Source organism: Lagenorhynchus albirostris, chromosome 6 (assembly GCF_949774975.1).
Source record: "Lagenorhynchus albirostris chromosome 6, mLagAlb1.1, whole genome shotgun sequence".
Taxonomy (NCBI): domain Eukaryota; kingdom Metazoa; phylum Chordata; class Mammalia; order Artiodactyla; family Delphinidae; genus Lagenorhynchus; species Lagenorhynchus albirostris.
The window spans coordinates 55,568,470-55,587,616 of record NC_083100.1 but is presented as its reverse complement, the minus strand read 5'-3'; the positions used below and the strand labels follow the sequence as shown (position 1 = coordinate 55,587,616).

Genomic DNA, 19,147 nt, shown 5'->3' with positions numbered 1-19,147 from the left:
GATTGGGAGCTGTTTTATGGCTTATTTCTTCCTCTGGCAAAATCTCTGAGCTAAGGCTGTGGAGGTGGGTGTGGGGACAGTGGCATGTTTTTCTCTGAGGACACCCTTACTTTAGAAACTAAGTGCTGGGGAGAAGGAGGAAGGAAAGTAGGTCTTGGTTTGCTTCTCCTGGCAAGATACCAGCCCTTTACAAGCCAGGGCAAAGGGTTGGGACCATAGGCTTAGTGCATCACTCAAAGTAGAGTCTCTGTCCCACCAATTTAGGCTGGGTGCAAGAAGTGAGCCCCTCATCACCTCTTAGCTGCCCTTGCCTAGAACTTAGTCTCAGGAAAGGTAGCTGAGGTAGAATGTTACATGGAATAGGGTCAAAGGTTTTTTGAAATTAAGAAAGTTTGTGTATCTATTCAAGAGAAAGGAAGACATATATCTACATACAAACTTTTACACCTATATTTGTAGTAGCATTATTCATAGTAGCCAAAATATGGAAACCTGTGGAACTTTCAGCCTCACCCCCTGACCTCTAGGGAGGGGAGGGGAGGGGAGAGGAGAGGAGAGGAGAGGAGCAGCTGGAAGTTGAATTAGTCACCCATATCTGTGGTTTAGTCATCATGCCTGTGTAATGAAGCCTCCATAAAAATCCCTAAATTATGAGTTTCAGAGGACTACTGGGTTGGTAAACACATGGAAGTGCTGGGAGGGTGGTGTATCTGGAGAGGGCTTGGGAACTCTGCACCTTTTCCCGCATACTTTGTTCTGTGCATCTCTTCTGTTTGATTGTTCCTGAGTTGTTTCCTTTTATAACAAGCTGGTAATTGAGTTTAAAAAAAAAAAAAAGTAGAAACCCAAATGTCCATACCATACAATGGAATAATATCCAGCAATTAAAAGGAATGAAGTACTTAGTGCATGCTACAACATGGATGAACCTTGAAAACATTTAAATGAAAGTAGCCGGTCACAAAAAGCCACATATTGTAAGATTCTATTTATATGAAATGCTTGGAATAGGCAAATTTCTGGAGAGAAAGTACACTGGTGTTTGTCTAGGGCTGAGGTGTGTGTGGGGAAAATGGGTATGGGATTTATTTTTTGGGGTTATGAAAATGTTGTAAACTTAGATAGTAGTGATAGTTGCATATATCTGTAAATAGATAGTAGTGATAGTTGCATATATCTTTAAATAGTTTAAAGCCATTGAATTTTACATTCTAAATAGGTGAATTTTATTGTCTGTGAATTATATCTCAATAAAGATGCTAAAGTAAAAGAGAAAGTCTAGTCACTCTTACTGTCTTTTAAAATGTACAAGATATATCTATCTTTTTATTCAAATATTAGTCAGGCCAACTTTCCAGAGCTTTTGTGATTTTACAAATCATAATAGGGTTGTATTTGCTATATAAGTAGGAAATCATTTGTATATCTGACAAACATATTGTGATATAATGTAGTTTACTCTTTGTGGACTCGTAGTTTTTAATCTTCTACAGTATTATATATTAACATTTTATTTTAGGTATATTATAAATTTATTGGAAGCATTGATTTTTGTGATACTTTTAACTTATTTCTAATATTGTAATTAAGTTCTATAATTTTGTATTTCCCTTTCATTCTTTTTTTCATGATTCTAAGAAAATTTACTTAATAGTATTAATAATAATTCATTTGTACATTAGAAAGCACTGATTTTGAAAGCTTGGCTTCTTGAATGCAATTATTTTTAACCATGTCTCTTCAAATATTTTAGCGTAGCTATTTAGATCATGTAGTTATATTTAACTTGCATTTTTCCTCTCTGATTTGTCCTCCACTCCTCCATGTAAGAAAGAAAAGGACATTTGTTTCATTGATGGTCCTCTTCTGTTAGCTATTTATAACTATTTTGTCTCTGAAATATGTTTTTTTTTTCTTCTAAGGGCATCTTAATATTGCCTTTATCTTTTCTTCGTATGAATTCTTAGGAAAAAAGGCAAAGTGTAATAGTCTCTCTAATTTCTTCTGTCAACTTAAATTCTCATAGAAAATTAGATTCTTTTTGCCCCAATAAATTGTTGTCATAGTAAAAATAGGTTCAACTATCAAAATATACTTTCGTTTGAATGCATATGAGATATAAAAACCTGTTGTTTTTCAGATTTAAATTTTAATAAGTTGTAATACTTTAAAAACTATTTAAAATTAACCTCTTTGGAGAAAGGTTACCTTAAAAATGTTTTAAAATATTTATATATAACTAAGAAAAATGTATTCCAAAAACTTTTTTTAGAAATTATAAAATTTGCTTAGATGTTTTTCTGGAAGGACTTGAGTAGCCATTATTCCCCACATAGAATAGATTAAATAGATTTAAATACGATTAATAGAATAAATTAGTAGAATAAATAGATAAAGTAGATTTAAATATGATTTAGAAAATTGGCATGTGATATATTGGATTATTCCCCCTTCTTTTTCAGGAACTCTTGGTGTGATAACAGAAGCTACAATAAAAATCAGACCAATCCCTGAATACCAAAAGTATGGCTCAGTAGCTTTCCCTAATTTTGAACGAGGAGTAGCCTGTTTAAGAGAAATTGCAAAACAGGTAAAAACAAAAACAAAAACCCACCCATATATATTTATATTTTAAAAATTCTGCTGCATAATTGATTTTGATATGTCACATATAATTTTCATATTTAGTTGTGTTATATTTGTGATTTTTACCCAGTTCTATATGAAAAAGTAATGTTGTAAAATCATCCCTTTAAGTTCAGTTGCTATTTCTTTGAGTAATTATACACCTATTTCTTGGTTTAAAGAATGCTGTACAATTTTAAGACAAGGTAAGGTATGTACCTGAGTTGATGGCTTCAAATGTCTCTGCCTTTTATTGAATGTTTTCTTAAGTTATTTTTGGGTAAGATATTTTGTGATTAATTGCAGTAATATTGCATTTTTCTTAAGATATTTATTGAAATTAAAATAATTGGCTGAATATTAATGGCCCCAAAATACAGAAATTAAATATAAGTAATCAAACTTTATCAGTTCTTAGAATGTGCTGCTACTAGGCCTTGCTTGTTTTTAAATATTTCCTTAGCTATATCTTAAAGTAAGTAATATAATATAGTATAACATAATACAAGATATTTAGATATAAGCTAAGAAGAATTCCCACTTTCCCTTTCTTTAAAAAAAGGGATATATTGTCAAGGGTTTTAAAAAGACTAAATAATGCCAAGTAATTTTATTTCTTCGTTAGTTGTGTGTATCAGTGTGGGAGTTCTTGCGTTTCTTTAGACATTTGGTTCATTGTTTAAACTATAATGGTTTGTGAAAAAATTCTTATTTCAACATTTCCCAGCAGGGAGGAAGTCAAGGGAATATACTCCAGCCTCTCTCTTCTTGCTTTCTCCAAACTCAGAGTTCTTTAATACTTCCCATCAGCTATACCCAATTTGAATCTTGAGTGCAAGGGAGCTTTCTGATGTGACCCATATAGGTCAGCTTCTGGGTATTCAGAGTAGGGTGGAGGGAGGATCTGATAAGGAAAAAGAGTGGTATCTAGCAAGTACTCCGTTTCATTGCGGACTTTGTAAGATAATAATATTTCATTCTCAAATGTTGCTCTTACTGAGTCTTATCTTTATACCATTCCAAGAGAACCAAACCACTATTAATGTTTTAAAAATATATAAAATGAGTAAAAAAAAATGTTATATTTACCCACATATTTACCATTTCCAGTGCTCTTTATTCCATACACTCAGTTTTGCCTTCTGAGACACTCATTCTTTCTTACAGTTTCTCACTTTTAAGAAGTCCAACTATATGATCACCTAATCTAACAGTTGAGAAGAGTAATTTTTATAATTTCCAAGTAGCTTCAGTTACTTATCATTAGATTGCTTTTTCCCCTCATCAAGATTTAGTCATAGGCTCCTTAATCTTGGTTGTCTTACTCCTAGGTAAAGGGAAGAGTTTTAAAAGACACGTATAGTCATGGAATGAACATTCTTGAACTTGTGGCAGGTTACTTTGGTGGTGTTAACGCAGAAGTGATGTTGAAATCCTTAAGAGCTCCTAATTCACTTGAACTTTGAGGATATTATGTTACGGTTAAGGAGCTAGTATTATGCTATGTTTGCTAAAATAACGAGATGGCAGTAATATTTAAAAGTAGAATTATTGAGTGAAGGAGTGGAGATAAGTTTTAGATGTAAATATTTGAGCACCGAGCAGTAAAGTTCACGTGTGTTCTGATAATTTGTTGCTAAACCCTTCCTTCACTTAAAGGCCAAGGAAGTAACTTCGAATTTAAGATACCTCAGGTATTAAGAAACAAAAGAAGTACTTGAAGAGCCTTATGGTTTTGCCTGTGAATTCATTCCTAGAAGAATGGGAAACTAGGTTTTTTTTTGTTCTTTTTAAGAAAATAACCATAAATTCACCAATTAAAAATCAAAATAAAAGCAAATATTTTCCATAAATAGATATTTTCTGATTAATTTCAAATCTTCCTTAATGAGATATTTTTTATTCTAGTGTTTTCAATTTGTATTGTAGTTCATTCTTTGTGTTAACTACTTTTATTTTTATTTACTTTTCATCTTTGTCAAGCTTGACTATATCCCTCCAAGAAAAGCTTTATTATTAAAGATACAGTTTATATTGTCCCTCTTGTTCAAGTTGTGAATGGCATGTTTTTAGTTGACCATTATTGCCTCCATTTTTTTAATGGCAAAATAAACATGAATGCCAAATTAGATTTTTAAAATAATTATAGAATTTATAAAACTAGTCTGATTTGTATGTATTTTTAACAGAAGATCTTAATGAGTACACACTCCGTCTATCTTGGCCAACTCTGCCCCTTCACAATACCTCCCCTCTGTTGAACACAGATTTAGTAGACTTGTTAAAAAGTGTTGTTATATGATCTTTGGAATAGAAGTAGACATATTTTATGCTTTCCTGAGTACTCCATCTGCTTTTCTGCATTAAAAATACTCACATGTAAATCTGTCTTAGGTTTCATTAATGAGAAATGGTGTACAAATATGTCAAAATCCTTAATTTATAATTTCACTAAAATTGGAAATATTGAATTTAAACATAAATAGTTGGTGCAATTTGTTGCAGTTTTTGTTACAATTTAATATGCTCCTGATAGAAAGTAACAGATAAGAGCTACTTGTGATAATGAAAGGCAGGTGGTAACATTTTTCTTCATCTTTGCATAAATCAGTAAAAGTTTTTTTAAAAATTCTTTGTATATTTACAATATGACCATAATCTAAATTCACTACACAAAACTATATTGAATATATATATCTTGGGATAAATAAAGGTGATGATTGATAGAAAGTGCCACCCTGTGGTTAAAAACCAGGTCAAAAAGAAAGCTCCTTTCTAATCTATAGTTTTAATAATTTGGTTCTCTGTAATTAGTAGTAGGTAATTTTTAGAGACAAAAATACCATGTAATTGGAAAGCTTGCCTTACTTGAAACTGATTGAAAAGTCTAGATAGATAATATTTCATTCTCAAATGTTGCTCTTATGAATGAAACACTTGCTAAGAATAGTTACTGGGATTTGGAAATATTCCACTATTTGGGGAACCTGCATTTTTTACTCTTGTTATACTGCACATATAGAGCGGCATTCCCTTTCCTGGAAATGGGTAAATGTATTATGTTTAGGGACATTTATATATTAGTTTATAGAGTATACAAATCTCATGTGTCAAGAACGGTACTGTATATGCTGCCCTGCTTTATAACAGTATTCTCAAGCAGAAAAATGGAGAAAATTATCAGGTTTTGGCACTAGTCATTGTTCAGTTTGTGATTTGGAATTTCAGTTGATTGCAAGAAAATTAAGATCCATTAAAATAGATGGTACATGGTTTACGATTGTGCCAAATTCTTGATTGAGTAATGAGTTGGCTGCTTGTAATTCCTCACTGTCATTTCATAGCACTTCCATTTTTGCACTATTTTCAGACTCAAGTTGCTTTTGGATGAGTATCTTTTGGAAAGGAGCAGACATGATTGTTCACAGATAGCTAAGTGGGCTCTGTGTATATTTTTATCTCTATTCTTACTGAAGGAAATAAATAAAGCAACTTTGTACTGGCAGCAGAAGGATTCTACTAAGGTCACTCATCTCTGATCTTTGTCCATGTGAGGAATTGTCCTCTTTCAGTACTTCACTGCCTTGTGAGGAGCTAGAAAGGAAGATTTAGTGGAAGATTAATGTGATTCTATCTCATAAGTGGCAGTCCAGTAGAATCTCCAGCTTTACTCAGTAGATGGGTAAGTGGCTTTTAAGATTTTCTCAGAGAGTAGATTTCCTACTGTAGCTTCTCAAGAGGGGGGAAAATTGTGTTTTTTAATCAGAATATCAGTGTCAGATATAATATTTTATTTTTCTCTTTTATTGTTTGTTTTAAAATGGCAAGTATGTTTTTACAAGGGTTGAAGGGAACATGGAGTGTTGAAACAAGTTCAAAGGCAATTTACAAAGTTTGGGATCTTCCCCCACCATTTGCCAATAAAGACTTAGGAGTTATGCCTTGTTGTATTGAGAGAGGACCAATTTGTTCCATTATGAGGAAACATTGACTGTCTGTATGTGGCATGGATTAGTACAAATTCCTCTGAAAATTGTATTTCTCAGTATCAGAACTAGGTTTTTTAGAATTACAGATTAAAAGGCAGCTTTTTCTTTTGACAAGGGATGGCCCTTTCTACCTACCATCACTTTTACTTTAAACAATTTTAAACTGATAGGGTATTTTTTTCTAGTGAGTTTAGACCGTAATTTCAGAAGATACACATAGCTCATGTCTGACACTTCAGACTGTTATATCTCAATTCTGAATTGTTCTGTTTTCAACTTGATTTATCCTGTAGGGGTTCAAATAAATTGAAAAGAGTTAGGTTTAGCACTTATATTGTAAAACATTTAAAACTTACTTATATTAAGTGATAATTCTTGGAGATAATTTGTTACATATAGAAAATGGAATTGTTATTTTAAATCATTTTTTGATGTCATGTTTTTCTCCCTCTGAAGCAGAGAGAATAACCTAGCCAAATGTTTGGTTAATTGGATTCTTTACTGTGTGATCCAGCAAAATGTATCAGACTTGAGGACAGTTATGAGACATGCTCTAGTCATTACACCTTTACTAAACTGAAAATGTACAATTTTGACCAGGAGACTGTTTGGCATTAACTTTTGCCCCTTCCCTTAACATAAGTGGAGGGAAATATCTACCCTGTATTATGTATTTGTTTCATTCTTTAAAACGAAGAGATAATTCTCTTGCTAAAAAAGTTCTTGTTTACAGTGTAGATTCCTGGCTATAAGCCAGTATATCCTTTATAATAGGATTAACCAGTTTACCAGTAGCCTTAAATATTGCATGATTTCATCTGTGGTGTCAATTCCAATTTATTATTAGAGGAAGAACTAATTCTGTGTACATTTTAAGCTTTTATACCTAGAAATTTGTATTTAACAGAATTCTCTTCTTTTACATATCCTTTTTTTGAACTTTTAAAATTAATTTATTAATTAATATCATTTATTTTATTGTGGTTTTTATGTGGGAGAGTATGTTTTTAACTTTATATCCGACATAGTGCAGTTGATATTATGTAAGTTAAATAGACATGGTTTCTGTCTTCTAACAGTCACCAAAGATACTGCATATCATGATAAAATTTTCTGTGCTTAAATTTTTGTATAGCCGTATACAAGGGGTTTGGTATTGAAGCATTAGCTTCTGATACAGTATGTTAGTAGACTATCTCCAGAATAGTTTTAAGGCTCAGGAACTAGGGCCATTCCGGAGTCTATACTGAAAGTTTGATTTACTCCTTGAAAAAACGAACCTTTTCAATTCAAAGGTTATTCATTTTTTAACCAAGATACCAGAGATAGAGGACTGCCACTCAGTGCTTATATTTTATAGTTTATCCTTATGAAGTTAGAAGAAATCATGCAGATGTATGAAACATGTTAATATTGAATTTCTTTCGCCAGTAGCTAGTAAACTAAGATACCTCCTCGAACAAAGTGTCTCATCTGAAGTGCGAGTTCTGGTTTTCCCTGTGACAAGAAAGCAATATGAGTTAGTTCCATAAAAACAAATTTTGCAGAAATCTTTTGATGTGTTTCTTATAAGACTAATTAGAGTGGTTGTTTTTTATTTTTCAGGTTACATATTCAAGTAAATTCCTGGTTGTAGCATCATTAAAGGGAAGAAATTGGCAGCAATTTGACTTAGTCAGTCATATACCCATGCTTTGAGGTCACTGTGGTTTATTTATTTCTTCTTTGCTCAGATAAAACAAAGATATTGATATTTATTTATTAGTCCATAATGAGTTTCTCATATGATTTTTTTTAGACTATTTACTAAAGTATAAAGTACAAGCAGGTGACATAAGCGATTTTAGTCAGAGTGCATTTATCATAATAAAAACAAAATCAGTTATTTCATTAACTCCACTTCAAGTAAGCAATTTTTGTTTGAGTGTTCCTTAAATACCCTGAATGTATCATCAACCCACCATTAAAATTTCTAGGTAAAAATATCCCCTCTCAGGTTAGTTCTGATCACCTACCACCAGGGGTCACTTTAACTCAAGGACCCTTTTCCCCTTTCCTCATCTATGGAATACTCTAGCAGAGCATAATTGTATAGCACGGGATTGAATTTAGAGCTCAGATTCTCAGAATTTGTGATGTCTTTAACTTTTAAAGGCGTTATTTTGAATTTTTTTTACTTACCAAAGTAGTTTTATAGCATTAAAATATAACCTAATCTTAACTGTAAGTATAGTAACCTAGTTTGAATGTTTTTTAAGAATAGTAATATTGTTTTGGTTTTTTGATTATAAGGACTCCTATTTAATTAGGTGTCATGACTTCTGATTTAAAATTCTAAGAAACTTTTCCTCCTTTGTATTTTTAGAATGATGCACAGTGACTTACAGATTATTTGCTGGAGAATCTAAAGCAATCTTGATGCTGTGCTTTGCTTATGAGAATTTACTTGTGACAATAACTGAAAAACTCCATTCACTGAGTTTTTTAAAAATGTGGCACTATTAAAACATGAGACTTACTAAAGCTGTTGGTTTGATTTTGATAATTTTTAAAAGTCAGTGTTGAAAGTGAATTTAATATTTATTATCTAGGTACAAAAAGCTTTCTATAGCTTTTAATTCTTTTTTCGATATATTAGTATGTAATCAACTCTGCCTCAGTATAAATAGGAACAGTGGATGACTGACTAGTTTATATAACTCAGCTGTCAAGGTAAAATCATATTCAATATAATTGAATATCAGTTGCTGTATGTAGCAAGTGCCCTGAAACAAGTTTCTCACTTATTTTTTCAACTTTTATTTGAAAATTTTAAGCATACACAAACTTTGAAAGAATAGTACAGTGGTCACCTGTATATTCATCTTGTATATGCAAAAATTACTAACTTTTTGCTGTTTGTTTTACATATTTGTGTATTTTTCCTTGACCATTTGAAATTAAGTTGCATTATGACATTTGACTTCCAAATACTTCAGTATATATCTTCTGAAAATTAAGGTGTTCTTTTTTATAGCCACAATACCATTATCATGTCTAAGAAAATCAGCAGTACTTCTTCCCTGGTTTTCTTTTTTTTAATTAATTTTCAAATTTTTGTACAATTTTTAAAGACTACTTTCCATTTATAATTACTACAAAATATTGGCTGTATTCCCTGTGTTGTACAATACATCCTTGAGCCTGTCTTACACCCAATAGATTGTACCTCCACCCCTATATCCACCCCACCACTCCAGCTGATAACCACTAGTTTGTTCTCTATGTCAGTCCAGCAGTAATTTCTTAATGCCATCTAGTATTCATTCTATAATCAATTATTCCAGTTGTCCCCAAAATGTATTTTGTGGATAGTCTTTCAAACTAAGATCTTATCAAGGCCTACATATTGTATTTTAGTTGTTTCAGAGATTGAATTCCACTAGAAATTTACTATAAATGTAATATGCTTTTTTTCCATTTTCTGTTATATGTGTGCTTATGTGGGTTGTTTTCATTAATAACACCTGCTATAGATACAGGTGAAGTAGAATCTGAGTGGCAGTAAGAGATGGAATTTACAAGTTGTTGATAGGAATTTAAAAGTTTTTTTTCTAATAATGACAGAATGGCTCTGAATTCTTTCTCATATTTTACTGTTGTGCTTAAGCCCAAACATATAAATACATATGTTATGTGATATTCTGTTTATTTTATGAAGAAAAGAAACTTGGTCTACTCAGGCTTTATTTGTTTTATTTGAAGTTGATGTGCCTGTTTTAATAAAAATGTTTCAGGAAAATTGATTTTCCTTTAGTATTTTGGAAACTGGTCATATTTTTAGAAGCATTAACCCAACTACAAAGATACGTTTATACCAAGGTTTGAAAGTACTCAGGTTGTAGATTTTTAATTTTATTTTATAAATGTACTTTTACTAACACTGCAAAATAGCAAATAAGATGGTTTTCATGTAATTTTTGTTTCAAATGTGACTTGAAAGCTCTGTGTGTGTAAGTATGTGTGTGTCTTTTGTGATTTTAATTTTTTTATTTTTTTTGAGGCTGTGTGGCGTATTTGAAATATCGTTCATCTAGCTGGCAGGATATCTTGGTCCTAGTTCTGTCTTTACTGTTTTACAGTCATCTGACCTCAGGCATGTCTTTTAGTCTCTCTGGTTCTTACATCCTCATCTGTAAAATGGGGATAATACCAGTTTTGCTACCCCGACAAAGTTGTTTCTTATATTAAATAAAGACATATGAAAACAGCTTGTACACAATAGGATTCTATAAAATGTAAGGCAATAGGTTATTGTTACGTTAAGTATATAAATTACCTAATATTGTTCTTCAGATTTGGCAATGACTTTTTAAAAATATAGATTGTATTATCTCACCTTTAGTATCAAAGATGAGGAAATAAATTATACAGTGTTCAAAATAAGAATCTAACCAGTCATTTTCTTGGGTAAAATAAATTATGTATTATGAGTGGTTTTATAAAATTAAGTATTTGTTCAATTAAAAAAAGCACATAATAGCAAAAATGTTACAACACACAGTTAAGGTATATATTTATAAGTTTTGTCCTTTTGAGTGATTCTATTTTCATAAATCTCAACATTGTGTTGATAAAGATTTTATTGATAAATGTTATTCAGAAGATAAATGTTTAAAAAGTTTATGACAGTCAAAATTTTGTGGTCTGAAAGCCGCTTCTTGGTGGAAGTTTAACCATGTTAAAAAGTTGTATAGAATATAAAAATCCCATTTAGGGTAAATCTCACTTAAATTCTTTGGAAAAACTGTAGCTAACTTAAACCTTGCTAGCGTTTGTATGGTAGTGTTGTAGCATCACAAAGTTAATTTGAATATTTGCTTTCTTCATTTTTCTTTCCTTGCAGCTTTTAGTGTGTGCCTAGATAAATATAACACAGGTGCAGTTTTAGATGTTTTAGATACATAATGTTATGCTTCAAGTTTTGTTGCTGTTTTCATACAAGTAACCTTGAAAGATCTTAGAATTCTGCACATTGTCTGATAGTTTTTCTATTTAAAATGGATTATGAGAAGGAATGAAAAGAAAGAACAAGTCCTTATCTATGAAGACATCTCAGTTAAATTTTTAAAGTGTTTGGCCCACAAAAATGCCACCACCATCTTCCTCATTTTAAAAGAGTATAAGAGCGCAGTGACCCATTATAGTTCATCAGTGGCATAATGCTCTAGGCATTGATTTTAGTTTATAAGTTTTCTACTTTGTTTTAAGATAATCTACTTTGAGGCCTAATATTTCCTTTAGGTATTTCCACAGGTCTTTGCTAGGCATTAAGCAGATCTTGCTGCAGATAAATTAAAGATCTGGCAACATGTGTATGTATATATATATTATGTACATAGATTTCTCCTCTCCAAATACTTTATAGAAGCCACTGATGTTTTATTTGTTGTCATAAAACTATATAAAAAGTTAACATTTTTTTTCCTGTATGTGTCCTTAGGAACTAAGCTCTTAATCTCAAATACAGAAAGATGACATTCATTTTCTACCTCTCTAGCTTCTTTACTGTATTAAATTTGTATCACATTTTTTTAATCTTTTTAAAACAGAGATGTGCTCCTGCATCTATTCGCCTCATGGACAACCAGCAATTTCAGTTTGGTAAGTAAGAAATGGTACTTTAAAAATCTGCTCACTAAGCCACAAAAACTTATGAAACACCAGTTATGTGCCAGGAAGAGTACTGAGTACAGAGATAGAAAGATAAATGTCATAGCTCCTGTCCTTCAGGAAGTTCTCAGTCTAATGAGGACAGACAGTTGTATAAATGCATGAGTGCAGGAGTGTCAGAGGTGATGTGAAAGAAGACTGCACTGGATACCCTGGTGCAGATGAAGGAGGGGTTGATCCTACTTGATTTTGCTTGAGATTGAGGCAGAGCGTGGGGAAAGGCTTCTTGAAGGAGTGATGCTTAGACAAAATCTTAAAAGGTGAATAGAAGTTTGCCTGAGACAGTCTCTTCTTTCCTACCAAATTTTTGTTCGCTTATCGGCAAAAAATATGAAATTGTAAAACCTTAATGGTGTGTTTGAACTTCTTCAGATAGTTCTGTGTGGCTCAAATAGACTGTAGGGTGAAAGTGGTTACAAGAGATAAAGCTGGATGGGTGGACTAGGGCTTTGCAGGATAGATTTGGGTTTTATCTTGTCAGAAGAGGGATATCTTTGTAGAGGGAATACAATAAATCAGCTTTATAGAAAGAAAGCTCATTCTGCTAGCATTATGCAGGATGGATTAGATGGTGCAAGCATGAAGGAGGAGTTGAAATGGTTAAAAATACTGGGGGCTTTGTTCAGGGCAGCAACAGTGGAGATAGAGAGTAAAGAATAGATATTCCAAAGAACAGTTTGTCAACTGGATGTGGAAGGTTAAATAAAGGGAAGAGTTTAGGGCAACTCCTGATGTCTGATTGATTGACTGGTGGATTGAATAACAGTCTAGAAGAAGAGATGATTTTGGGGAAAAGACATTACAAATGGGTTGTGTTTAAGTTGACCATGGAATATTCAGGTGGAGAATTCAGTAACAGTTAACCATGTTTCTTTTTCTTCCTATTTTGCTTAAAGTATTAAACTTTCTGACACGATTTATCATCTTATCAATTCTAGTTTTATTGCTTCTGAATTTTTCCATATGCTGAAATTTAGTTTGGAATTTAAGTTTATAGACATTAAGTACCCTCAAAATAGTCCCAGAATGATTGCTCAATAATAAATACTAAAGGCCAAGTTAGGCAGGCTTTTCTTTGGTGTATGAGTAGCTTAGATTTTAATTTAGGGAAGAATGATTATCATAATTATATAGAAATTGAACTAAGGAACTCAGGTTGATAACATAACATAACATATCAAGGGTTCGTTTTAAAATTAGATTCTTCTAAGTCACAGCTTTTATTTCTTTAAGTAAATTACTTTCAAAATACTATACTACTGATAAAAGTTTAAGATAAATGTGTCCTATAAATGATGAAATAGTTAAATCAAATGAAAATCAAGACTCCTTTGTATTTTGGCCTGCATTCAGAGATCTAGGTTTGAAGAGAGCCATGTATCTATCTGATTAATAAGACTGTGTTATCCATTTATATGCTATAATGATAGTAAACTATGTTGGACATAGACACCTATGTAAAACTAATTATGATATGGCCAGATTTTATTTATAACTGGGATCTATAACAATTTAAACGTAGGTTCAAAGAAAGATCCTTTTGGTTATCTGTCATCCCTGTTCCACATTCTCATTACTGTACCTAGGAACATGCTCTAATGTTGGTTCTACTCTCACTAGTCTTTAGTGTGTCTCCTCTCCTGCCCTTTACTTGGCCACCAGAGTGATCCTTTAGCAGTACAGATCTGATCATGCTTCTTGGCAGTCTGTAACCTTTTTGATTTCTCAGTATTCATTGAAGCTTTCCCACCTACATATCCTGCCATGACTTCATGATCAACCAACTAAATAACTCTTAGCACAGCAACGGGTGTCTGGGACCTTGTACCAACTGTATGGCTGAATGGTCAATGTTTGTACCGTATTGGTTGTTAACAAAGCACAAGCCTTATTATTAGTTGTTAATATTTTTATTATCACCCCTCTCCTTGACACAACTCAATATATTATATTGAAATGATACATTTTCAGTATATTGAAATGATATATATCATTGAGTACATTGAAACGATCTACATATTTTCCCTGTGAACTAATGTTTGTCAAATTTGGGAGATGTTTCTTATTCATTTTTATGTGTCCTGCACCTGTCACATAACAGACACTTACATGTTAATTGACTTAATAATCAAATTAGCAAAAGAGGGTAAACAAATCTTGAATAGCATATAGGGTAGTGCTAAGCACATTATCAGTAGCACACAACCATCCCTCAAGGTTGTATTTCCAATTTATAAACAATTCAAAGGCTAAATACTTTGGCCAAAGTCCACAAGTTATATGTGGAGCTGGGGTTGAACCCAAATCTATCTGACCCCAAAACCCAACTTTTTCCAGTGCTTTGGAGCACTTCCTTGAAACATAAGGATTTATGGAATCCTTTAAAATTATTTAATTAACACTGTAACAATAACAAAATTCGCTAATCAAACTGTCTAGCTAGTAAATTTAGGAACTAGTTCCTTTGTTTTCTATATAAAATAAAACACAATAGCTGGAATATGTTTAGAATGTAATTAGTTCGGTAGGCAACATTAATTTAAGAATAAGTAAAAGATAATAATATCCTCTTAATTAATACTAATACCTGACCCACTTAAAAGTTAGTATCACTTTTGCAATAATTATGCTTGAAGCATATTCCATCAGGGTATCACGTCACTCAGTATTAGGGATATATGTGACTAACTCACAATAGTGTTAATAGAAGTTGTGCATTTAAATTTCAGTGTGATAAGATGAACATACACCCTTAAGGATTATTCCATATTGGAGTAGTAATATTTGGAATCTTCATACATTGTGTAAAAATATGTGGACCAGAAGTCTTTTATGAGGGTCAGATACACACACTCACACATTTATGTTTATATATTTGTTTCCAGTTGCTGTTAAAGTAGGCTGAATTCCATTTGGGACAGCGAGTGAATATTTTGATGATGTGTTACCTTTAACTTTATACATGCTAGAAATGGTATCTTTTAAAAACACTGGTTATGCTAGAGAACATTTCTGACAGGTTACCATGAAAGAAAAAAAAAATCCCAAACAAACCTCTTGTGATCCAGGATCTCAAAAAGATTGCTAGGTTCATGTCTATGTCATCTGCTCTTTATTTTTTGTTTGTTTGTTTTTTGCTTTGTTTGGTTATAGCATGGTTACCTAACTTAGCTTCTGGTTAAGATTTATTTGGTTACTTGGTCTTTTATGTAATATAGTTTCTTATTATAATCTGTAAGAATGTAATAAATATTACAGATTCAGATTCTCACTTTAAAAAAACAGATGAATGGAAAAAAAGACTGCAAGTGATTTTTCCTCCAGAAATCTCTCTCTCAACCCCCTCTTTTTTCCTTCTAAAAAGCTAGTTTGCACCTATTTTAAAAGAAGGGATCTACACTTTAAAAATAAACAAAATCCTAAAACCTTAAAGCCTTTTTTAAAAATAAATGTTTTATTTGGAGATAATTTTAGATTTACTAGAGGCTTTAAAAGTCTTTATAAAAATTCTATATAAATGGTGTGCCAAATTTTTCTGAATTGGGCTCACAGTACTAGGCCAGATGCTTGACTCTTAAATGTTATAGTCATGGGAGTTAAGAAGTTGCTACTCTGAAAACAATGAGAAAACAGTAAAAGACTTTTACTCAATTAAGCTTAATCCGCAGGCAACGATGTTAATTTAACAGACTCTGAGACACCATTTATGTTTTTTTGGCAATTTTAACTCTCTGGGTATAATTAAGGAAGCAATTACTAGTTTTATGCCAACAGTTCTGGATGAATTAAGAATTAATTAAGAAACAATCTTAAACTTGGCATTGACTCCATATTTGGTTATAGTTCTGAATGGTTTCTGCATAATTAAAAAAAATAAAAGTAGAACTAGCCACCATTGGGTGTTCCTAATGAAATAAAAATTAATGAAGTGATTTTACTATGTATAAACTGTACCATTGAAAGATAACCTAAACTGTGTGTAGTAGTAATTACATATAGTAATTTGAGTTTAAAAAAAAACCCAAGAAGGAGTTTGGTAAACAAAAAGTTGTTTGTGACTTTTTAAAAGATGTAGATCTTAATACCAAAATGTTATATGTGTAACATAGGAGATTTTAAAAACTAAAGTCATGGAAATGTTCACTTTCTTTTAGGATACTAAATTAAAGTAGCCTCTTGCTCTTATGAAAAACATAGATAAATTAGTTTGCTATTAACTTAAAATACGAACTTTTTTTCTTCTTAGGTCATGCTCTCAAACCTCAGGTTTCCTCTATTTTTACATCATTTTTGGATGGATTAAAAAAGTTTTATATTACAAAGGTAAGAATTTTTTTTAATGCTTAGGATATTAATTTTGTTTTCTGACTTCTCTTCCTCACACACACCTATGTTCTTCCACGTTGCTGTGTACATTTAATAATTGTTTTTTTTTATGTTGGAGTAAATATTTAATCAAGTAAATCAATTATGCATTCAATTTCAGAAAATATAAAAGCTTTCCCGGATTTGAAGTTCCTAAAAATAACACTTCATTGAACAGTTTTAGCATATAACATTTTTTATAGTTTGAATTTTTTCCTTCATAGTAGATATCTAGAAGTGGAATAAAAGTATTCGTTTTTTTAAAACTTTTGACACATGACAATGCATATGTGCCATTTTTGGATTGCATCCTTGCTATTACATATGGGATTTTTTGTTTTGTTTTAAATTTAGTAAATCCAGGGGGGAAATAGTATTTTATTTTAGTTGAAATTTCTTGAAACTCTAATGAGACTGACCATTTCCCTGTATTTCCTAGATGTGATTTTTTGTGAATTAGTTGAATGTGGTTATTTTGCTAGGGGTAGCAACGTCAAACAAACAACTTCTGTTTGTTCTTTTTGGGGGGTGCGGAGGGAATGGTTTAATGCCTTGCTGTGTGCCTTTTGAAAAATGAAATTATTAGATGCCTTTTTCATAAATGTTGTAAATAATTTTTCCAGTCAGTTGACTCCTTTTTAATAAGGTTTCTTTCTTTTCTTTCTTTTTCTTTCGGTGTAAAAGTTTCTGATTTTTATATCTTTCCTTTGATTATTTAATTACTTTTAAGCTTAGAAAAGCCTATCTTCCTCCAGAACTATGATTAGGACCATTTTCTTCTCTCTCTCACTTATTTGTTAAAAAGGAATTTTAAAACTTTTTGTCTTTATTACTGTTTGACTTTATTTCAATTTTATGATGTGAGATAAAAAACTAAGTTAATCTTCACCTCTTGCTCTACTGATTGCTAACTAGTTGTGACAGCACCTTTAACTAACCTGTCCTTGCTTTTCATTTTTGTTTTTTGTTTCTTTTTGCTGTACGCGGGCCTCTTACTGTTGTGGCCTCTCCCGTTGCGGAGCACAGGCTCCAGATGCGCAGGCTCAGCAGCCACGGCTCACGGGCCCAGCTGCTCCGCAGCATGTGGGATCTTCCCAGATTCCCAGACTGGGGCACGAACCCAGGTCCCCTGCATCGGCAGGCGGACTCTCAACCACTGCGCCAACAGGGAAGCCCCTTGCTTTTCTTATATTGATTTGCCATGTCTAAGACATCTTCTCATATACTTACATAAGAAAAAGACATTTTTATGTAATAGCTTTTGTTCTTGAAAAGAGCTTTTGTTCTTGAAAAATTAAATGGATTTAATTGCTGTAGATCTAGTTCTCCCTCTTATTTTTTCAGAATTTTCCTTGTTATCACCATTATCTACCTGTTCAGTATCCTGGAAAATTTTTAGAAACTCATCATTTTAGGAAGCTCATTGAGGTTTTTATTAAAATTGGAATAAACTATCATATTAATTTGGGCAAAAGTCGACCGATTTATAATACTTAGTTTATGCATTTGGGAACATACGTTTCTCTCATCTTTTTTTAAGACATGTTTTCCTAATGAAGTTATGTATTTCCTTTTAAGATTATTCTTAGATGTTTTATATTGTTTTATACATAATGTCTCCTTTGAAAATATTACTTAATAAGAAGTTATTGGTGGTATGTATGTAAGGGTGCTGCTGGTTTTTACTCCCCCCCAACATCCTGCTACTTTATTATGTTCTATCATTTTGGTAGTTTTATTTGATTCTTTGGTACAGTTATAATTCTTACAAGTTAATTTGTTGTATTTCCATACCAATATGTCATTATAATTGATACCTTGGCATACTTTAAAATGAAGTGTTTTTCCTGAGTGCTGTTCTATTGTGATGACCTAAATAGGTACATTAAGCATTCTTTTTGATTGACACATAAAGTCCCAAAGCTCAGATTTTGAAGAGCTGGTATGTTTGAGCTCAGATCAGAAGAAAAAAAGAGCAAAATGTATTTTGATTTACTATTTTGTAGACTAAGACTTATCTGTAATAATAATATTCTTTTGTAGTTTAAAGGATTTGATCCAAATCAGCTAAGTGTCGCTACATTACTGTTTGAGGGGGACCGTGAGAAGGTTCTTCAACATGAAAAACAAGTGTATGACATTGCTTCAAAATTTGGGTATGGCTTTCAGTTCATAATGCCAAGAGAAAGTTAAGCTAAAATTCTGATATCTCCAAGCAGTTGTTAATGTACACTTTTCAGTATTAAATTTATGTTAATATATGGTAGTCAACTTGAAATAATATGTTGGTTTACTTCTAAAGTTTGTAGAAGGCTAGCCTGGTATGTTGCTCTTACTTGTCTAATCGTATACGTGACATAGTGAATCTTCTTATTGTATTTTTTCATTAATGGTAATTTTATATTATTTTCTATTTGTTGTGCTAAGTGAAATAGAAAAAAATTCATAGTCATGTT

At 32.0% G+C, this 19,147-nt stretch overlaps 1 protein-coding gene across 1 annotated transcript in view; it reads left to right on the top strand.

Moving 5' to 3' along the window:
* The window catches only part of AGPS (alkylglycerone phosphate synthase), a 137,297-nt gene that overhangs the window by 75,868 nt on the left and 42,282 nt on the right, over positions 1-19,147 (top strand). The window contains exons 11-14 of the mRNA XM_060152570.1: positions 2,463-2,590; positions 12,206-12,257; positions 16,573-16,649; positions 18,735-18,847. Coding sequence (XP_060008553.1) covers positions 2,463-2,590; positions 12,206-12,257; positions 16,573-16,649; positions 18,735-18,847 — 370 coding nt within the window. The remainder of the gene's footprint in view (positions 1-2,462; positions 2,591-12,205; positions 12,258-16,572; positions 16,650-18,734; positions 18,848-19,147) is intronic.